This window comes from Pholcus phalangioides, unplaced genomic scaffold (genome assembly GCF_987345545.1).
Source record: "Pholcus phalangioides strain wild (caught in Gottingen) unplaced genomic scaffold, Ppha-v1.0 ptg000003l_1, whole genome shotgun sequence".
In the NCBI taxonomy this organism is placed as follows: domain Eukaryota; kingdom Metazoa; phylum Arthropoda; class Arachnida; order Araneae; family Pholcidae; genus Pholcus; species Pholcus phalangioides.
Genome location: NW_028301596.1, coordinates 35,874,847 through 35,895,287, shown reverse-complemented (window position 1 = coordinate 35,895,287; position 20,441 = coordinate 35,874,847). Strand labels below are relative to the sequence as shown.

Genomic DNA, 20,441 nt, shown 5'->3' with positions numbered 1-20,441 from the left:
TTTTTTCTCGATTGTGTTCAAAATTACTGACCATATTTATATGTTACACGGGACATCGATGCAGTTTGTGAACATGCTGACTATATTTTGAAGCGTATTGGAGGTCAATGCGATACAGTGTTGCTTGCTGCTAAAATAGACAAATTATGACGCCCCTAACAAGAGACCAAAGCCGCTTGAAAGATCTCTTAATGCAGCTTTGCAAGAGACTGACAGGCCTCTAGTCAAACCCTCCTAAGTACTTCTAGGAGGCTTTGCTCTAGTCCAGCCATTCGGGATGATTCTTATACTTTTTTCGGTTTTTTACTCACTAAAAATTCCCTACAGGCCGAACCCGTAAAAAATTTCGCCTCATGGTCACCTGTGATTCTGGGGGTTCTGCTGAAATGATGTGAGGAACATGATTCTGATCATTAAAAATAAGTAACTGAATAACAAATGGACTTGTTGAGCGAAAGATAGTTGAAAAAAAAATCATTGTTGTGACCGTTTCATTAGTCAGGGTGGTGGCACCCTGTTTTTGGTAACAATTAAGGGGACTAGATAAGGCCCACCCTTATTCACTGAGCTATAAGTAAACTTTACTTATAGCTCAGTGCCCTTATTCTAGTGGCTATAGTAACAATTGAGAAACGTGATATCACCATGGGCTAACGCCATCGAGAAGAAATATAAGGAGGAAGGAATATTGCTCACACACAATCTGCTAATCACAGTGTATTGAAATGTGCTGAGGGAAAATTATCCTCCTTATTCCTAATTTCGATGAAGATCGAAAATTCCAGTTTGTTTCATCCAGAAAAAAACACGGGACATCTCACAAAAATCTCTGAACGGTCAAAAGCACTCACGTTCACTGATAAAAAATAAAACTATCGTATTACTTGTATCAGTTAAATGGGGGGGGGGGTTTAAATATCAAACATTTTATTTATCGTAATATCATCAGTTCACCTTAGTCCAGTATTTGATTCGATGGCGTATGGTCACACAATATCTCTCTAGTGACAGTGTCATCTACTGTCGGGAAAGAGAAACTTTTGAATCCAGCATACAATATCGCAGTAGGTAACGAACTTAGTAAACATCATAGTAACGAAATGATAATATGTCTGTGGATGGAAACAAACCCCGTAGGAAGGGAAGGAGTCATCCACCCGAGAAAGGGAGAGAGGAGAGAGAAGAAAACACACAGAAATTGGTGTCCTCAGCGTTGATGTAACATGTTATTTCCTGCCTTTTGAATAATTAATTAATTTGTGTCTCATCACAATTTATTCGAGCTACATATATATATATAACAAGTTTTGATCTCATCATGAGGGAAGGACTGAATTAAAGGTGTGATCTCATGGACAACAGCAGCAGCAGCATTTAAAAAGCCAATCCATTACCTATGGAGGTTTAGTCCAGAGTGCTGTTGTAAATAACACACACACACACACAGAGTTGAGAGTGGTGGTGGTGGACAAAAAAGCAAAGGTTTGTTTAGAAAATTATCGCTGTTAAAATCAAATTTTTTTTCATTAAATTTTCAAAATTTATCTAGCTTTGGCCCCCCACCTCCCCCATTTAGGTCATTAGGTCCCGATTTAGGGACATTCCATAAAAGCCCCTAATTTATGAATTGTCCATGTTATTTACATTTATGTATTTTTTAATACATCCGAGAGACCCGTTTCATTTGAAATGTAATATTTTCATTATATGTATTTGGTTTTCTTGGCTTATTCGTATGTCAGAATTGCGTGCGATTGGAAAGCATGGGATATGTTCTCATGTGACATACTGTGCGCAGTGATAATTGTGTATGCAATGATATTACTGTGAGATATACAGTGAAACGCCTTTATAACACTACTCGAGACTGGAGAAATGTATTTGAGAGTTATCGTTATAGAAGGAATATATTAGCACTATGAAAAGTGCATCGGGACTGGGGAGTAATATAACTTTGGTGATTATTGCTATAGAAGCCATCCTAATACAGTGATACCTCCGCTAACGAAGTTCTTGGCTTATGATTCTTTTGTGATTTTTCTACCTCAGCTAATGAATACAGATTCAGCTAACATTTTCATCGATGTGAATTGAACATTGAAGAACCGGATACACCCCACTTTCCATCTCAAGTAGATATCGAAGCATTCCTGAAAGATGGGTGCATTCGCAATTTTATTAAATGAGTATATATATATCTATATAAATTTTTATGTAACAGAATGACAATCCGACTACAGTGATATGAATGCTAGCACTAACAAACCAGCCACGTCTCAAGCTGAGTTTTAGGGCTAATCATCATCAGAATTACTCTCATTTGAGTCTGATTAACTCATGCCCTCCTCTGAATCTTTTTCTACATGTACCTTCACTTCTCTTTCTGGAAGTTTTTCATTAATTTATGTAAAATGAAAGATTCAGGTAATAAAAAATGTGTTGGAAAAGAAAAAGAAAAAAAAAAAATATTTTTTTGAAGCACATATTCTTTAAGCGCAGGGCTCTTAGCATCAAACGGAACAGTCTGGATATTCTAGGAGCTTATCTTTTCTATCTGCATGTATCAGACACAGAAATGATCCGAACAAATGGCAAATGGACGAGCACACTTATCAACTCGACTACTTGTGTCAACACCAGGGAACAACTTTAGTAGACAAAAGCTGGTATTGGTTGTGAACATAGTGTAAAATGAAAAAATCTTCAGTATTTCATCTTCCTGTAAATCCTCATTTATCCAATTTTGAAAATTGTTCACTTTAGCCTTGGGTCAGTTTTTTCTTTTTTATAGCATTTCTTGCTGTTCTAAAGAGCTGGAGGTTAAATTTTGAGCAGTACCTGAAACAAATCTAATGATTTTAGATAGAAACCCACATAATCTTGTTTTGGCTAACAAAGATTTCAGCTAATAAACATGATTCCCAAACAAATTACTCTCGTTAGTCCAGATAATACTATATGGGATTTTCCATGGCATTTATATATAAACAATTAGATTTTACATCTCTAATGATGAATCCCTCTTGAAAATCATTATACAGTAGATTCTCTGGGCGCAGATCAACCAGAAAGAGGATTAATCCTGCGATGAAAAATTTTAGTTTCATGTATGGCTCTTCTATATATATCCGTGGTGTTATTGTTGTGTTTTTTGTTGGTTACGTAAGATTTTGTGAAGGTTTTGGAAATGAAAACAAACATTTCCATTTCACTGAACTGAATTTCTTCATTATTTTACAGAACCCCTCTTCCCGTTCTCGGGGTCGAAGTCCCACATTGAAACGATAGCCCCCATAGGCACACATAATAACCAAACATTCTCCTGGGGCTAAGAATATTTCAAGGTTTACAGATAATTACAGGCAATGCCAGGAAAAGCTTTTCATGCATGACGAAGGGGAGGGTAGTAGTTGAAATGTGTTGCTTTTTTTATAACGGAAAGACAAGGCACAAGGATAGTGTAATTTCAGGTATAAATTTCAAAATAAAAGTAATTTCAATAATAAAAAATATCTGGTTTTATTAAATATTTTTCTACATGATGGCAATATGTTAGCTCATTTTTTAAATATTTATGTGATAAATTTAAATTTTAGTTGCATGAAAATACAGCAAAACCCAGACTCACTGAACCAGCAAAAATTATGTAAATTATATAAAAAAAGCTATATGATCCAATGATAATTGGATCATATAGCCCAAAAACAGCTGTGAATTTATCTCAAGTATGTTTTCAATATCACTTTCATTATTGCAGGAGGTAATTAAAATTTGATCAATTTACAATATAGTGGCTATTTTTTCAACCACAGATAATTTTCTTTTCATTCATTACATTACCATTCATCACATTTTTATTATTGAAGCTTCCACTTTTATCGAGTATATTGAAATCAATACCTAGAACATTTCAAATAAAAAAAGAAAAAGGGAAGATCTCACTGGGAAACCAGTTTCCTACTTTTTTTTATTCAGAAGTAGGATTTCTAAATTTCATTGCGAAATCAAGAAAATTAGTCGAAATTTATCATTCAATTAGAGAACAGACACCATAGATTTTAATCAAGTGCCAACCTGACCATATTATAATTTTATTGTTAAATTGGGTCAGGTTTGACTATTAGGCAGAAATTTATTATTCATTAAGGTTACAGCAAAAAATAAGTTACATAAGAAAAGAACCTGAATCGGTCAGGCATTTTTAATTTTGAGTGTAATAAATATATATTTCCTCATATTTTATTTTAAAAAATCAGTTACTTGATTATGCTTGATCTTTTTTTCTTTTTAAATAATAGGTTTATAGTTTGACTGAGGAGCGATGGAGGAAGGGCTGATACCACAAGAAGAAGAAGTGAGAGAATATTTTTTTTTAATTGCTAAGATCATTTTGTGAACATATTATGTTAATTTAAAAAAAAGTAGTACATAAATCAATATGCATTATATTTTCATAAATTAAATAGAAATACCAAGCTCAGTGGTTTTTTTTCCTTTTCATTGCCAGTGAATTAGAAATTCCAACTGTAATTAATTCCTTTTGTATACATACAATAATTGGTCTTCATACATAACATAAGTGTATATATAATAGCCTATTGTATCTAATTTCAAATAAGGTTTTTGTTTGAATTTGATTTAAACATGTTAAAGGTGCACAAATTTTTTATTTTTGTAGTGGGGGAAACAAAACTTGTATCATGTCAATGTGTCCAGACTTTGGACATTGCCTACAATATACAAATAGGCTTTCATATAGATAAATTGTGTTCTTTTTAATTTTTTAATGACAATTTTGAATAATTTTAAAAATTGTGTATTTTCTGTTTAACATTAAAGGCAATACAGGAATTCCTAGCTGTAGTGAAAAAGCTTCATTTGCATAATAACGGAGGTCTGATGTCCAGAAATACAGCAATCAAATTCATGATGGCTAGGAAATTTGATGTGTGCAGAGCTGTAACACTGTTCGAGTCTCATGAGGTGACTGAATAAGTTTTTGAAATTTTGTCTCATTTATTCATTTTTTTTTCCATTAATTGTTTTAGCTTATTCTTTTTTTAACTTATAGCTGAAGTTAGTTGTATGTATGTTACCTTTATTACATATTTTAAATGTAAATATTTGTGGAAAAATATTATTAAATAGAAAAAACTAAATAAAACAAAAATATTTTTTTAGAAAAATAACTTACCGCATTTCTCTGCATTAACCGGCATGTCAGGAAAGATCAAGGGAGACCAGTATGCCGGGAACACCTGCATTTCTCTTTTATGCCAGAAAATTTTAGATTCTGGAAAATTCTCAAATTTCTTTAGTATTCAATTGAATTGCTTAAATTGAATCTTGTCTGTTCTCTGCATTTTAAGATCCTTTGTGTTTTACAAACTATGTTGGAGGTACCCCGAATTTCACTTTTACTGTAGCTACCATTAATCTTGGTTTATTGAATATGTAGGGTAATAAACACATTTGTTCTTGCAGATTAGTTTAAGATTTGAATAAGCAGCAAAAAGAATCACGGAATCAAGGGCTCCTTGTGCACTCTCCAGGGGCTCCACGGCCGCTCGAGGAAATTAAAGAAAAACCCCAGTAAAATTTAAAAAATAATTATAAATATTTTTAAATACTAAAAATAAATCAGTAACTTTAATGAATAATTAAAAAATGGGCCTACGGGGCTCCGCCATAGAATTTTTTTACTAAAAAGAGCTCTGCGAGGCAAAAAAGGTTGAGAACCGCTGTTCTAATATAAAAGCTGCAGCATAAGCTTTTGTATGTCTCTGAACATGCAAAAGAAAAAAAAACTGGAAAACACAGTACTGTGTATTTGTATTTCATGTTAAAGCTGGAGCTAATTAGATTAGAGCAATTAAAAATTTACATTATCGTTATCAAATTCCTGGACAAACACATTTGCTACAATTGAAAATATCATTTTGTTCAAATTCCTATATTTATTTAGTATTTAATATAGATTTATATTGGTCTTCTGAAATGTATCATGTCATCCTTATTGAACCTAGCTTTTCCCAGCACGCTGTGAATAGACCGGACTTCAACATTCAAAAAGCTGATGTCCCCCCCCCAATGTTTATGGAATGCCTGCTAATGCAGGGAAATATTGTATTTTGTTCTTGTGTTACTAAATTTTTTTTCTTGCATTATGTGATAAACATATTTTCTAAAATATTTTCTTTTACTAGGTTACTAGACGTAGGGAAGGTCTTGTAAGATTTGATCCTACGAATGATCCACTCAAGAATGAACTGGAAACCGGAAAATTTACAGTTCTGGTACAAAATTTATTTATTTATATTAGTCTTTTAATTTATTAGAGCTTTAGAATACACTAATTAAAGAACACAAAGAAATGAAAGAATTTTTATAGACTTTGTATGTACCCGACCATTTTATAATTCAGATTTAGTTTATAAAATGTTTTTAAACATCAAAATTAGCCGTTGTCTACCAGGGTCTAAATTAGAGGCAGGCAGAGAGGACAATTGTTTCGTACAGCAAATTTTCCGTCTGGTCAAATACAGCTATAGAATAATCAACTTTTACAGTAGAGGGGATACAAAAATCATGTTTGCGACCCCCTCAGATCCTAGTTATTGGCTTTGCACATTACCTATTACTAAACCAGACATGCATCTCGTCCATATTCCTCTGCGGAACTTCTAACAAATTGGTACGTGTTGTGTGTATGTATAGTGAATCTTCCGTGAAACTTTTTGTCGGCGTAATGCTTGGTATGCATAGTGCTGCCATCTGCAATCAATTTTTTAAACTATGACTTTTTCTCAACTCCTAGTGAGGGAAGTGTAATGAATGAATGAATTAATAATTGTATCGTTATAGGCCTGTTGCTCTCTGCGGCGAGACTTTTTTAACAGGGAGATTGGCTCGCATTTGTGCCTTAAAGTTGGGAACCACGGGAAATCAACTTCAGCCGATGACCACTGTAGCGATGGTGGGGTTTGAACCCAGATCCTTGCAGTGCAAGTCCATCACTATGACTACTCGACCACCACAGCAGCTCTGCACATTACGTATTAAAAGTGGCTATTTCTCATATGGGAAATTTGTTTACAATTATCTTGGTCTAGGATTTCATTCCCATACCTGGCACAGTGGTGGTCAGCCGAAGTTGTTTTTCTTCGGTTTTTTTTAAACATTTTCGGTTTCCCTGGACGGATCATACTGGTCTCTTGGGAATATGTGTGGATCACGTTGTTATTAAAAAAAAAAAAAACAACTTGCAAGCCTGTCTCCCATTTGGGAGACTGTCTCTGCAGAGAACAGACAGACCTCCAACATGATACTTCAAGATACTTCCAATCTTATCACTGTGTGTGCTCATAGAGGATGATCAGGGAAGTTGTTCTTTTTTTTTTTTTCCGAACACAGTATGGAGGATCGTAATCTTCTATTGTGGGACAATTCTATTAGTCTAAGAGGGTTAAAAAATCTTTGTAATTTTCTTTGAAGAAATTTTTTTTTTGTTTACATGTAAATTATTGCTATTCTCTGCTGCCAATCTGTTGAAGAAAATGGCTTAACTATTTTTTTATAAACAGAATAAAATTTTTTGTTCTTCAGGAAATTATTAAGCAGTGTCTTAGATATATTAATGTCTTATTCAATTTCTCAAGAAATTAATATACACTTTTTTAAAATGAGGATCTTATCTTTTTTCTAAAAGAGATTGCCTTTTGCCTTTTCTCATTTTTATGAATCGAGATTCATGGGAAAACAACGGCTTAAAATTATTTGAGAGGCTCTCAGAAATGATGCCTAGCCAAAAGGGGTATGCAAATTAGACAGGGAGAAAATGGAAGTGGTGTTATAATTTTTTTCTATTTACATACTGATGAGAAAAAGAAATTTACTGAAAAATTATTGTAAATTTTTTGTAAAGTTTTGAAGATATCATTTCTCATTGTATTCGTTAACTCTGATAAAAATTTTGAAGAATTCTTACTGATACTTTTTTTAAATTGCCTCTTTTCCCTTGGTCACTGAAAAGTTGCTGCAAAGTGTGAAACTTTCTTTTGCAATTGCGTCTTACTGCAAGTTCTGAAACTAATTTTATGTTTTTTTTCAGATAAAAATTAACTTGAATAATTTGAGGGATTGTTTTCTAGATAGTATTAAAATTACTACAAAAAACTTTTATGTAGCTCAGTGAATTAAAAAAAAAAAATGTTTATAACATATAAATTTAAATATTGTAGACAAATTTCTGCCAGGATAATTCTTATTTATAAAAGAATATTATAGACCAATAGTTCAATTATATAATAATTGGTAACTACACCAATTACTAAACAGTATTTTAGACTGAAAGCACCATTGGCACTTGGCAAGATACACTCCCTATATCTACTCCCAGATGCTTTTGCTAGTCTAATCTTCAGTGAGAAGAGAAAAAATTATTCCTGTAAATCAATGTATTAGTTATGTTAATTTTTACAAATTAATTAATAAACTTAAGTAATTATTGAAGGGAGTCAATTCAATTGTAAAAAATAAATTTGTTCAATAAATATGAAAATTTCAGATTGCATTATTAATTGCTTAATGTATTTTATAGAGCTGAATTATCAATAGCAGATTATTTAGGTATGTTTGTAGCTTATTTACATTGTTTATGTACATGTACTCTTTTACTAGACTTCAAATTTAAATGCTATTTTTGTTTCAGCCTGTGCGTGACTCGAGTGGGGCTGCTATTGCGGTATTTACAGCTAGCAAGCATATACCAATGGAAACATCCCATCAAGTGACCCTTCAAGGTGTAGTTTACCAATTGGATGTAGCTCTTGAAAGGTGATCATCAATAAAATTATTGTTAATATTGGAAAATCAACTATTTTTTTTTGTTACCTCATTAGTTAGTATTGAGAATGAATAAATGCCTTTGACCTAGTTCAAGGTACAATGATTGTAATCTTTATTTTGTGTTTTCAGCACTGAAACACAAAGGCACGGAGTGGTATTCATCTATAACATGATTGGGTCAAAATATGGAAATTTTGATTATGAGTTGAGCCAGAAGATTTTGAACTTGCTGAAGGTGAGTAGGCCTATTTTTATTTAAAAGAAAACGTATATCACGAAAAATTTGTTAAATGTATTTCAATGTAATTTCATGTGAAAAATGTATAATTTTCTAAATTATTTGGTAGTTACTTTTGACTTTGAAGTATATCATTTACACTACAGAAATTTGGTTTGCTTCAGCAGTTTTTGTACGTGAATTTGGGGGGAAATATTGAAGTTGAAACATGGGAATAGCATGCCTGTTATTTATTGAGTACCATAAATTAATATCAGTTTTTAGTTGATAATTATTCAAAATTCAACTTTGTATTCCATTACTGAAATAAAAATATTTGTTATAAATCCTTGATTTTGAGAAATTTTATAGATTTGACCATATATATGCACTTCTAAGTTTTTAGTTAGTTGTGTTTTGAACCAGAGATAGCAGTGCAACACAATATGAAAATTCAAGCATTTATCCATCTTTACTTCAAAATATGGAAGAAAGATATCAGTACCCACAAGAACATGAAACAGGCACAATTTTGACAACATAAATACGTTAGGACCACTCAGAACATATGTATGGCATGTACTGATTCGTTAGAAATTATGTAGAGGAATGTGTACGAGGGATATTGTAGTTAAGTAGAAGTAGTGGTAATAGGACTAGAGATTCAAGTATGTGTAGTTGTGTATTTAAAGTTTCAAATATGCCTATATATGTGTGTGTAAACATGCATGCAAGCAATTTCTTGATATAAATTTTAATTTTATAGGGAGGTTATCCTGCACGTTTGAAAAAAGTACTGATTGTCGCAGCTCCACTTTGGTTCAAGGCACCATTTCGCATTCTACAGTTATTTCTAAGGGAGAAATTGCGTGATCGTGTAAGTTTGTTTGCTATTCATATTTGTTTTATCAATTTTACAATATTGTTTTGAGAAAAAAAGATTATTCTACATCATGAAAAAGTTGTCTTCTTTTTTTAAATGCATGAAAATGACATTTGACAATTTTTTCATTTTTTCTCTGGTCTGGTGCAATAAGCTGTTGTAGTAAAAAAAACAAAAAAAAAACCTGACCATTGTATTATTTTGAAAACGGCCGGAAAAGCACACTCACTCACTAGAGTAAAAAAAATATGTGGTCCTTCCTTTTAATTTTTGTTTTTCCAAAAAAGTTTTCAGTTTAAGTATTCAATTAGTTCTGTTCACATAATGTTTTTCCAGATTCAAAAAAGCTGTGATCTTAGCTTTGGTCAGCCAATTTCTATGTATTAACTCAACAGAATATTTCCCTTTACATACCTCTTTCTAAATTCTGTCTTGTAATTTTGGCTTGGGATCTTAAAAACCTTTTTTGTTGAAGAGGTGTAAAGCACATTTTTTAATTTTAATCTGTGGTCATCATAAGGGCTTTTTATGTCAAACAATGTGTAGGATTTGATGTGAACAACCATACGGCAACAGTTTTACAGTATTCTGAAGGATTTGTTTCTTAGAGAACATACATGGAGCTTAATTTCAAAAGAGGGAATGCTCCAATTTTTTTTTTGTTTAATTTCCTTATTAACAGTTTCTGAATCTTTGGGGATGGTCTTTGTTCGATTATGCAACAGGATTTATATATATTCAAATGGGAATATTTTTGAAGAAATGACAAATTTAGTAGTTTCTATCAAAACTAAACATATCCACCTTGTTCATTCACTTCTGTATTTTCCATTCAAAAAGGAATATAGCAAATCAGTTCTTCTGGGGTCAAAAGATTTATTTTCTTCAAAATTACACATTTTTCAGAAGCGCTTTCGAAGTCGCATTTTACAGTAGAACCTCATGATAATGGACACCCGTGGGGCTGAAAAATTTGTCCACTAATGATTAGTGTGCATTAATCGATAGTAAAATAAATTGAGTTCCATTGATTTAATTCAAAAAGTGTCCATTAGTGGAGGTGTCTGCTAATAGAAGGTGTCCGTTATGGGAGGTTCTCCAGTGTAGAATAATTGTGTTTCTTATGTTACTCATGGGAGAGTAGCAAGGGTACCTTTGGCTAGATGGAAACTTCTAAAATCAACAGATTTCGGCTTAGTAATTTCCAATTTTTCAGACTTGACCCAGCTCTAATTTTAATCAAAAGAGAACATTTCCACTGATTTTTTTATTAAAAAACTGACGTTTAAAATTTAAATGTAGATGTTCATCCCTTGAATGTTAATCAAGAAACATAATATTTAAATATTCTTCTATCATTACCATATGTTATCTGTTGGGCTATTTTTCAGTTTTTTAAAGCAGTCAATTCCGGAGGAATGTTTTTACCTCTACTAAGTTATATTTAGTAATTGTGGAAATGTTTCTTTTTGAAAATAAGCTCCTTGTATTTTAGCTGAGTTAAGTTAGTAGTTTTCTGTTATTTTCCAATATTGAGGTGCAAATAAAAGCTGGTTTCCTGTGGAAAAGAATTACTTCAGCTATGGTTTATTTATTTCATCATTAAAATGTTAACTACCGATTAGAAAAATAGACGACAGTCCACACACTAAATTTCTATCGCACACACTACATTAGTATTAATGGTAAGCATATTTATTGTACATGATACTCTCAGTGTTTCAGCTATTATTTTCGTTAGATAGAAGTTATCAAACGTTTGCCACACACATATATAGCTTTAAAATTATTTTTCACATTGTGTTAAAGTAGAGACAAGGTAATATCACTTACTCATATTTTTATTTTGGGTTTCAACTGTATTATGGTGTAATAAAACAATTGCCAAATAAATTTTTATTTTGTAATACTATTTTTTCAAAAAGAGTTGTTATCGATCATTAAGGTGTAACCTAATGAATTCTCATATAGAAAATGCTGTAGAATTAGATTAAATGTAATGAATACTTGGTCCTTAGCTCTTGAGTTCTAATATTGAATTTTTAATTTGTTTAGCAAACTGGAGGCAATCCTGTTCAAAAGGTACTTTCTATTAAAATATGCATGGATTATTTTGGTGACATGCTAATCATTATTTTTGCTTACAATTTTTTCCTTGGTGGCAGAATAGCTTTTTGGTTTTGGTGGTGGTTTGGCAGTAATCACTATATGCCTTGATAACATATAGGGTCATTTGTGTGAATTTAAAAAAATAGGGTTTGAAATAGAATGTAAAACGTAGAAAGGTCTGTAATTAGCATTGATATCTTTTGTGAATGACAATTCGTCTAAATTGTGTTTGTCCGCTTTATTTATATTTTTGTCTGCATTCATTTTATTGCTATTAAAAAGAGAAAGTTTGTTGGATAGAAATGACTGATGGTCTTAGAAATGTCACCACGATACTCACATTGATATATGTTGCTGAGAAAAATTGTTGGTTTTGAAGTCATTGCATGTTTTGTACCTAAATTCAGTCAACAAATCAGAAAAGATTCAGTCATTCAATTTTTCGTGCCCAAGTGGCATGGTGGTAAGATGCTCGTTTACCATCGTGAAGGTGGTTGTCAGGGTCCCGGGTTCGAACCCAAGGGAGGATGTCGATAAGATATTTTCCCTAACGAACTCGAGGCGACCACCGATAGACAGCGCCTTCACTTCCAACCCATCTCACTAATGGCAGTAAATTGCAATAAAGCGATATGGCCAGAGTTGGTGTTTGGTGAAGTAGTAGTCATTCAATTTCATATCAGTATAATTTGGACTATCAAATATGTTACAGAAAATCCCCCCCCCCCTTAAATAATCACACCAAAATTGATTTGTTTTGTACATGATAAAGGCATTTAGATCTTGATGAGTTTGGTTTTTTCATCTCCATCGACTTGGCACACCAACCTCTAGTTTCACAGACTTGGTAGTCGCATGAAAAACAGCCATTCAGGTGTTACTTAGAACTATAGGACTTGTTATAATTATCCCATGTCGACATGCAGCAGTGTTGCATAAAATGATGAAATGATTTCTAACTCTTTTTATAAGTCCCTTTATACATTTTATGTTTTCAGTGCTTTTTATAAGGGCAAATTTTCAATGCATGTTAGAGTGCATTTAACATCAAAATTGAATTTCATGAAATTTAATTATGCATGAAGCTTATCTCTGGAATATTTTAAATCTATCCTTTTAATCAGAGATTACTGTTGTGTTTATTTTTTTAAATTCATTTCCATTAAATTTTAATGTAATCTGTAATGGGTTGATGAGAAAGGAGTAATTCAAATTATTATGAGTATAGAAATAATTGTTTGGAAACCTGAATATGATTTTCTTGATGTATAATAGTGGTAAACCAATATGAAAATTTTTTATAATTGAACAAATGCCAAAGCTTCTATTCTTAACACCATGGGCAAAATAAATTGAGTAGTGAAAGACGAAATTGTTTGATATGATCCGCCAAGCTGATTATGCTTATTTTAGGAAGAAAAAAACTGCCAGAAAGTCAGTTTGACTGCCAGTTTAAGTGTATTAGAGATGTGACATGAGAGCAATCACTAAAAAAGTTAATAGCTCAAAAATTTCAATCTTGTTTGCTTTAACATGTTAATATCAGTTTCTGAAGAAAAAAAAAGTGAAATCTTACAACATACACCCAAGACAAATCATGTGTTATTATGACTAACCAATGTGGGAGTCAATTTGAAAAGGGTCAGTTACAAATTGAGCTTAAAATTATTCTGTGTTGTCTATGAAAACATTAGGTTTTAGAGTGGCTTTAATGTGGTCTTAAGTGAATACCTATTTATTATTATTCATGTACATATTTTGTTAGGTTTTCATGGTAAGTGTTCCTCAGCTCCGTATACATATACCACCACCTTCACTGCCAAAAGAACTAGGTGGAACATTCCAGGTGGACCATAAAACTTGGCTGCTACACTGCATGAAATCCAGTACCAATCGTTCCAATGAACTCTGTGAAATAACTGAGCTTGCATTGTCACAGTCACCTCACATCAATGGGTCAGCTGTGCCCATCAAAGAAATGAATGGAGAAAATGGTGTGATGTCATACAATGATAGCGAAATCGAATATGATGAGCCTAGCGACCATCAAAATTCACTGCACGAGAAACAGAATTTAGAAAGTCGTGAGAAAGAAGTTGAAGTTACAAAGGATTTGTTGCTGCAGGTGTCTGCTGTAAGTATAAATGACACAATGCTTTTGATGTGTGCTCTTCAGTATTCTAGAATCTTTCATTAAGTGTTAAAGAATTTCCTAACAGATGGAAATTTGTTTGTGTTTCTAAAAATTTTTTGTATGTATTATAATTTTGTATATAATTATAAAATAATTGGTTTGTGTCTTGTGTTTGTAATAACTTCTGTGCCAAATATATTTAATGATAACTGCTGGGGACACAATTTAGGCCAATGTCGTGATAATCACCCTTATAGGTGAAACAACAGTGTTCCAAACAAAGCAGTTGGATACATAGGCCTAGTCTAGGTTTTGTTATTCTAATGCTACCCAATAGCATTCAGTTGTCTTCTGCATTTTCCAGCCATCCAGAGGCATAAACAATGTTTACAAAACTCTGCAAAGAGCTAGAAATGTTTTATTTGTCAAAAACAATGACTGGCACTGAACAGTAAATGAAAACAAATCCCTTTAAAAAAAGATGGAAAGCCCAGTTAAACCATCCGGTTCACCGATTTATTTACATTTGACTTTTCAATTCACACATTTTGGACTGTGCTTTTGGAAGTAATCTCGAAGGAGTGTAATTCTTAAAAAACTTGCATGTCTTCATAATTGGCTGTGCATTCAGGAATAGAGTTGACAGACATTAAGATCAAACGTGACCCAGGTTCTATCCCATTGGGGCATATAAGTACATTACTTTGAAGGGTTCGGCCACGCTGAATAGACTAGTCTTTGGAAGACTCCTCAGAAAAAGAAAATAATGTAATATATTGCAAGGAAAAACAGAAAATATAGAATTATGTGTGGTTGCTAGTGCACTGTTTTGGCCCAATATTGTTTTTGTTTCTGTCATTTTGCTATGGCTCGTGTTAATCTTACTTAACTAGTGCTATGAAGAAAAAAAATTGAATTTTTGTAAAAATAAAAAAATAGGATTTTTCAGGGATTTTTTTTATTATGCTAAAACATGCCAGTGTTGAATGTTTTGATAATATTTCCGACTAAGGCTCATACAGTAGTTTTATTTTTTTTATTGTACCTCTTTGAATTGTAGAATAACACAGATAATGGACTACTCACCCCAGAGTCTGCCATCACAGATTTCACAGAAGATGATGAACGGCACATGTCTAGTAGTTCACTCTCGTTGTCTATGTGGGAAGACTCTGTACATTCTGAAAATTCTAGTGGGATGACCTTAGAAGAGTTCATCGAGCACCTGCAGGCAAAAGGAAGGAAAGGTCTTTATCAGCAGTATGCAGAGATCAAAGGTGCACCACCTGAGGGAACATTTGAGGCATCCAAGTATGTTTTGCAAATCGATATTGTAATTTCAAGCTTATAAAATCCTACACTCTATATATATTGTTTTAATTAAATGTTTTAACAAAGTTCCCATGAATTCAATGAATAGTTTAATTTAGATTATAATTTTTTTAAAGGAATATATATTGATGAATGGTGATTGTAATATATATATATATATATATAGGTATTGCCTGAAATCTATTTTGTATTTGCTTGAATGCAAGGCATGTTATTAAATCTAACGTACATTTGATTTTTCAATTGTAGAAATGCTGTTTTTTGTTACAATCTTAAAAAAACTGAGATGTAGTGTTATGCTGTTTTATAGTATAATACAGTTGGCACTCATTATAATGACTAGTATGACAGGTCTCAAATATTCATCTACTTCAGCCATGTTTTTATCCCATACAATGACTACTTTACTGCATACCAATTCTAGTCATATATCGCCATACCACAATTTTTAACCTGTGGAGTTGGGTGGGAAATCAAGGCGCCATCTATCGGTGGTCACCCCAGGCTCTGTAGGTAAAGAAATTGTTTCTGATGTTCTTTGGTTGGATTCGAACCCATGACCTTGACAGCAACCTTTGTAGTGGAAGACAACCATCTTACCACTGTGCCACTCAGGTGCCCAATACAATGGCTGGTAAATGTCATTCAATTCATTACAACGACTGAACTCGGCTGAGCCCCCTCCCCTTTTGTTGTTTTTTTTCTATTGAAATGGACAAAATCTGCCGTTGAATGGGTTTGAACTTGACATTTGATTAATGCTTCAAGAAGAAAGGGTATGAAACATTAGATGGTTTAAAGATAATGATGACCCAGTGGTTAACTAGTGCCATCATCAGAAATGTTGCTTACCATACTGTTGTATCTTCTCATATGATGACTCATTCCTACTTCCCACCCCATGATTGATTTTTTTTATCTTATTCTAAATTTTATTGCACGATTTTCCTAGATTTCTCAATAGGAGAATATAGAGGTAATTGAACTTTTACTTTGCTGAAGGTAATAAAAATGAATATAGGTTTTGGCCATAAATATTTGGCCTTTTAAATATTTTCTTAAGTGGAAGTACATATTGTATTGTGTATTTAAGTTTTTTTGTTTTTTTTTACACATTTTTATTTCAATATTGTAACAAAATGACAAAGCAATTTTTTTCAATTCTATCAATACAATACATAATTTTTTTGGAGAAGTTGACTTTGATTTTTTTTAAACTTTCATTATAACAACCTTCCAATATGATGTCCATTTTCAGTAGAATGAAGGGGGTTGTTATAACAAGTGGCAATTGTAGTACATTACACAACTGTATGCTGAGAATTCTGCATAACACTGTATATGTATTTGTGCTATTATGATCTGCATTCAAGGATATAATAATAATTGTATAATTAATTGCTCGTTATCAATAACTAATTAGGTTGAAGCCTAATCAGCCAAAGAATAGGTACACAGATGTCTTGTGCTATGATCACAGTCGAGTGAAGCTGTCATACCTTGCAGATGACCCATACTCAGATTATATAAATGGAAACTTTGTAGATGGATACAAGCAAAAAAATGCCTTCATCTCAACACAAGGTAATGTTTTTACATAATTCATTAAAAAGAGTGTTGATGAAAAAAATTGACTGAATGATTTTCTTTGCTTATGTTTAACACTAAAACTACCGCAGTGGTCTTTTTGACGGCTATCGCAAAAATACATGATACAGCTGTAAATGTGGATTTATTTTTGATTAAAGCAAGTACCGTAAGAACTAGGTGTGAAGAAGGTGTTTCATGGGGTTATAAAGTCCTCAATGATTATTCAAAGAGAAGATATGGAAGGCCTAAAACTTCTAAAAAATGTATGTGCAAGCAAAGCACCAAGACCAGATGATATTCATCCTAGGGCTTTTAAGGAATGCGCTAATGAACTGTCGTGGCCAGTTGCACAGATTTACAGAAATAATGTAGCTGAGGGTTTTGTCCGAGGGGATTGGAAGCTTGCTAACATGTTTCCAATATTGAAAAAGGGTAGTAGAGAAACCATGTAAATTATCCTCCAGTGAAGCTTGATGAGCTCCCTCTCGAAAATTTTGTAAATTATCAAAAGGCAAATGATGAATTGGATAGACAAGAATAATGTATTGTCAGAAAATCACCATGGGTTCATTAAGGGGAAGTCGTGTAACCAACCTCCTTTGCTTCTATGATCATGTGACTAAGGCTTTGGGAAATGGCGAAAATGTAGACGTTTATCTCTTGATTTCTAAAAGGCATTTGATTGGACATGGTAAACTCTTGAAGTGTTTACATGAGATTAAGGGCAACTTGTTGAATTGAATGTAATTGTGGTTGTGAGAGATAGGCCACAAACAGTTATGGTGAACGGATAATTTTATTCGACAGGTGTCAAAAGTGGAATCCCTCAAGGAAATGTTCTTATTCCCATTCTTTTTTCACTTTTGATTGATAAACTTGACCAGGGTATCGATAGGATTGTTAGCATATTTGCAGAGGATGTGAAGCTAATGGGAGTAGTCTACTACTACTACTAAACCACACACACACCTCGTAATGGGAGTAGTTTCGAATCCAAGAGATTCTAGACAAACTTGAATATGATTGCAGCATGGGCTAATGAATGGAGTATGACCTTTAGTGTTGATGAGTGTATGGTTGCTCATTTTGGTTCGAACGATCCACCTTTCACTTTCAATTTGAAGGGTATTACTATCCCCGATGCAGACAAGGGTCACTGATTCAGGAATTCTCATTGACTAGCAGCTTAGGTTTTCTGAACATTGTTCAGCAGTGGTCAGAAAAACTAATAGAATGCTCGGTTTCATTCTTAAAATGGTCTCTTTGTGTTGTCCTAAAGTCATTCTTTCGCTTTTCCAAGGGTTAATTTGTCCTGCCCTGGAGTATTCTGTAAGGTTTTGGAGACCATACCTACAAAGAGACATAGACTTGATCAAGGAGGTGCAGAGAAAAACTGTGTGCTTTTGTTCACATACAAGGCTTGAGCTATGAAGAAAGAATTGATTGTTTGAATATGCTTGTATTGGAAGAATGCAGATGTTGGGGGTATATGACCTTTGAAGACTGGACACACACCGCTTCCCATCTCAGAGAAGGGGGTATATGACCGAGGTGTTGAAAATTTTCAACGGGATGGATAGGATGGACCATGAGTTATTAATACACAGTCAATCAACTGCTTCAACAAGGGAACACCAGTATTGTTTAGTAACGGACAATTCCAGGTTGTGGTGTCACAGGGAATTTTTCTCTAATAGGGTTGTCAATAAATGAAATGACCGGGTGTGTCCTGTCTTCAAAGGTCAAAGTGATATTTGACATCCATATTTTTTATGGGCATAATATTTTCAACCACCTCATTGGGCAATTTGCGTGTTGATGCTTTTGTATTTGTATTAACTATAGTTGCTTATTTTGAAATATTGTCATATGGGGGTTTTGGGAGACATGGGGTCCCAGACCTGTAAAAAAATATTGTTTAGATTTTTCATTGATTTCTCAAAATTTTTGAAATGTAAATTGCTTTATGATGACTGAATGACACCCTCTTCCTGTTCAGGGATTCCGATAAAGCAAAACAATAAGGGATTACTAGGGATGCCAGACATCTTGCATACCAGGGATTCAATAAAGCAAGCTGAGAAGGGTACATGCTTTGCTTTGCATGTTTATTAATTACTAGCTATAATACCTGGCACTGCCCAGGTTTTCTTCAATGAGGCTTTTCGGATCATGTGATATCTCCCTCTTTCTTTGAGAGACATACAAACCGTGTCGAATATAACCAATATGGGGACTTCCTGCGCGACTCATAAAATAAATAAATCTAGATTTAGAGAAACATAGAAATGAATATTTTTTTTTTCTAAGGGGCGCTTAGGTATTCCGATTCCCTCTTTCCCCCCCCCCACCACCCCCCTGAACTTCAAATTATTCATCTGCCTGTTTCTGCTTCAAAAAATGCTTAATTAAAGCTGTGGAATTTCTTTGATGCACTTTACGGGCCCATAATTAACTTTAAAACATCCTAAACTATATGAATTTATGCTGTTGAATATTAAAAGATAATACGAAAACATTAATTTTCATGCTTGAGATGATATAAATAAAAAGTTGAAATCAACGTTATTACATGGATATACAGCTCAAAAGTAGGTCCGGCTAATTACTTAATATTTAATTTTCTGGGCTTCGTATCTCTAAGCGAACTCAATATTTCAAAAATCAAGATTTTTAAAATTATTGTTATAGCAGAAAACCCCATTAAAATTCAGCATTTCTACAGTAAAATTGGCAATTTTAACACTGATTTCTATGGGGATCATTCTTTGCCTTACCCTCAGTGATGCTAATGATGGTGTCTATTCAAAAAGCTCTCATTACTGAGGGGATTGAAAAAGTGGCAAACCATTATAAAGGCATGAACTATTATACATATACATGCAGCATTGAAGAAGTGACAAACCGTTGTGAAGTCATATGCATGTGTGAAATGTATTGCTAAAGAACCACGGCAACCAAAGTAAACGTTCCGAAAGTGATTGTTGAGGCCCTACAATTTTTTGCCCATTTGGGACATTTGCCTTGCTCTAATGAAATTTTAAAGTAGCCTATCGTTCAAGACGGCTCCCATTTGGTATATATGAAAAATTTTGCGCCGATCAATCTAAAATTGTAGATTTGTAAAGAGAACATACACAAACACAGACACAAAATCAATTTTATATATATAGATTGAGGAAGCAAAAAATTCTTGGAGGCTCAAGTGATCTGAATCCTTAAGTTCTGCTATCTACGGTCCCTTCTCTCACCTATCCCCATCCCAGCTGGAACAGTTGAGAAAGTTTTACATTTGAAGCTAATACTCAATTTACTAGCTGGCCCATCTC

At 33.3% G+C, this 20,441-nt stretch overlaps 1 protein-coding gene across 2 annotated transcripts in view; it reads left to right on the top strand.

The window, feature by feature from the left end:
• Positions 1–1,133: 1,133 nt before the first annotated feature.
• LOC149088473 (tyrosine-protein phosphatase non-receptor type 9-like) overlaps positions 1,134–20,441 on the top strand; it is a 30,278-nt gene continuing 10,970 nt past the window's right edge. The window contains exons 1-11 of one of the 2 annotated variants that reach the window (XM_089247581.1): positions 1,160–1,482; positions 4,299–4,354; positions 4,840–4,983; positions 6,207–6,296; positions 8,711–8,835; positions 8,977–9,082; positions 9,831–9,941; positions 12,003–12,029; positions 13,822–14,190; positions 15,251–15,501; positions 16,946–17,106. In XM_089247581.1, the coding sequence (XP_089103707.1) occupies positions 4,322–4,354; positions 4,840–4,983; positions 6,207–6,296; positions 8,711–8,835; positions 8,977–9,082; positions 9,831–9,941; positions 12,003–12,029; positions 13,822–14,190; positions 15,251–15,501; positions 16,946–17,106 (1,417 nt within the window). In that variant the 5' untranslated portion in view covers positions 1,160–1,482; positions 4,299–4,321. Of the gene's footprint in view, positions 1,483–4,298; positions 4,355–4,839; positions 4,984–6,206; positions 6,297–8,710; positions 8,836–8,976; positions 9,083–9,830; positions 9,942–12,002; positions 12,030–13,821; positions 14,191–15,250; positions 15,502–16,945; positions 17,107–20,441 lie in introns of both variants that reach the window. The other variant, XM_089247583.1, reaches the window with a different exon arrangement.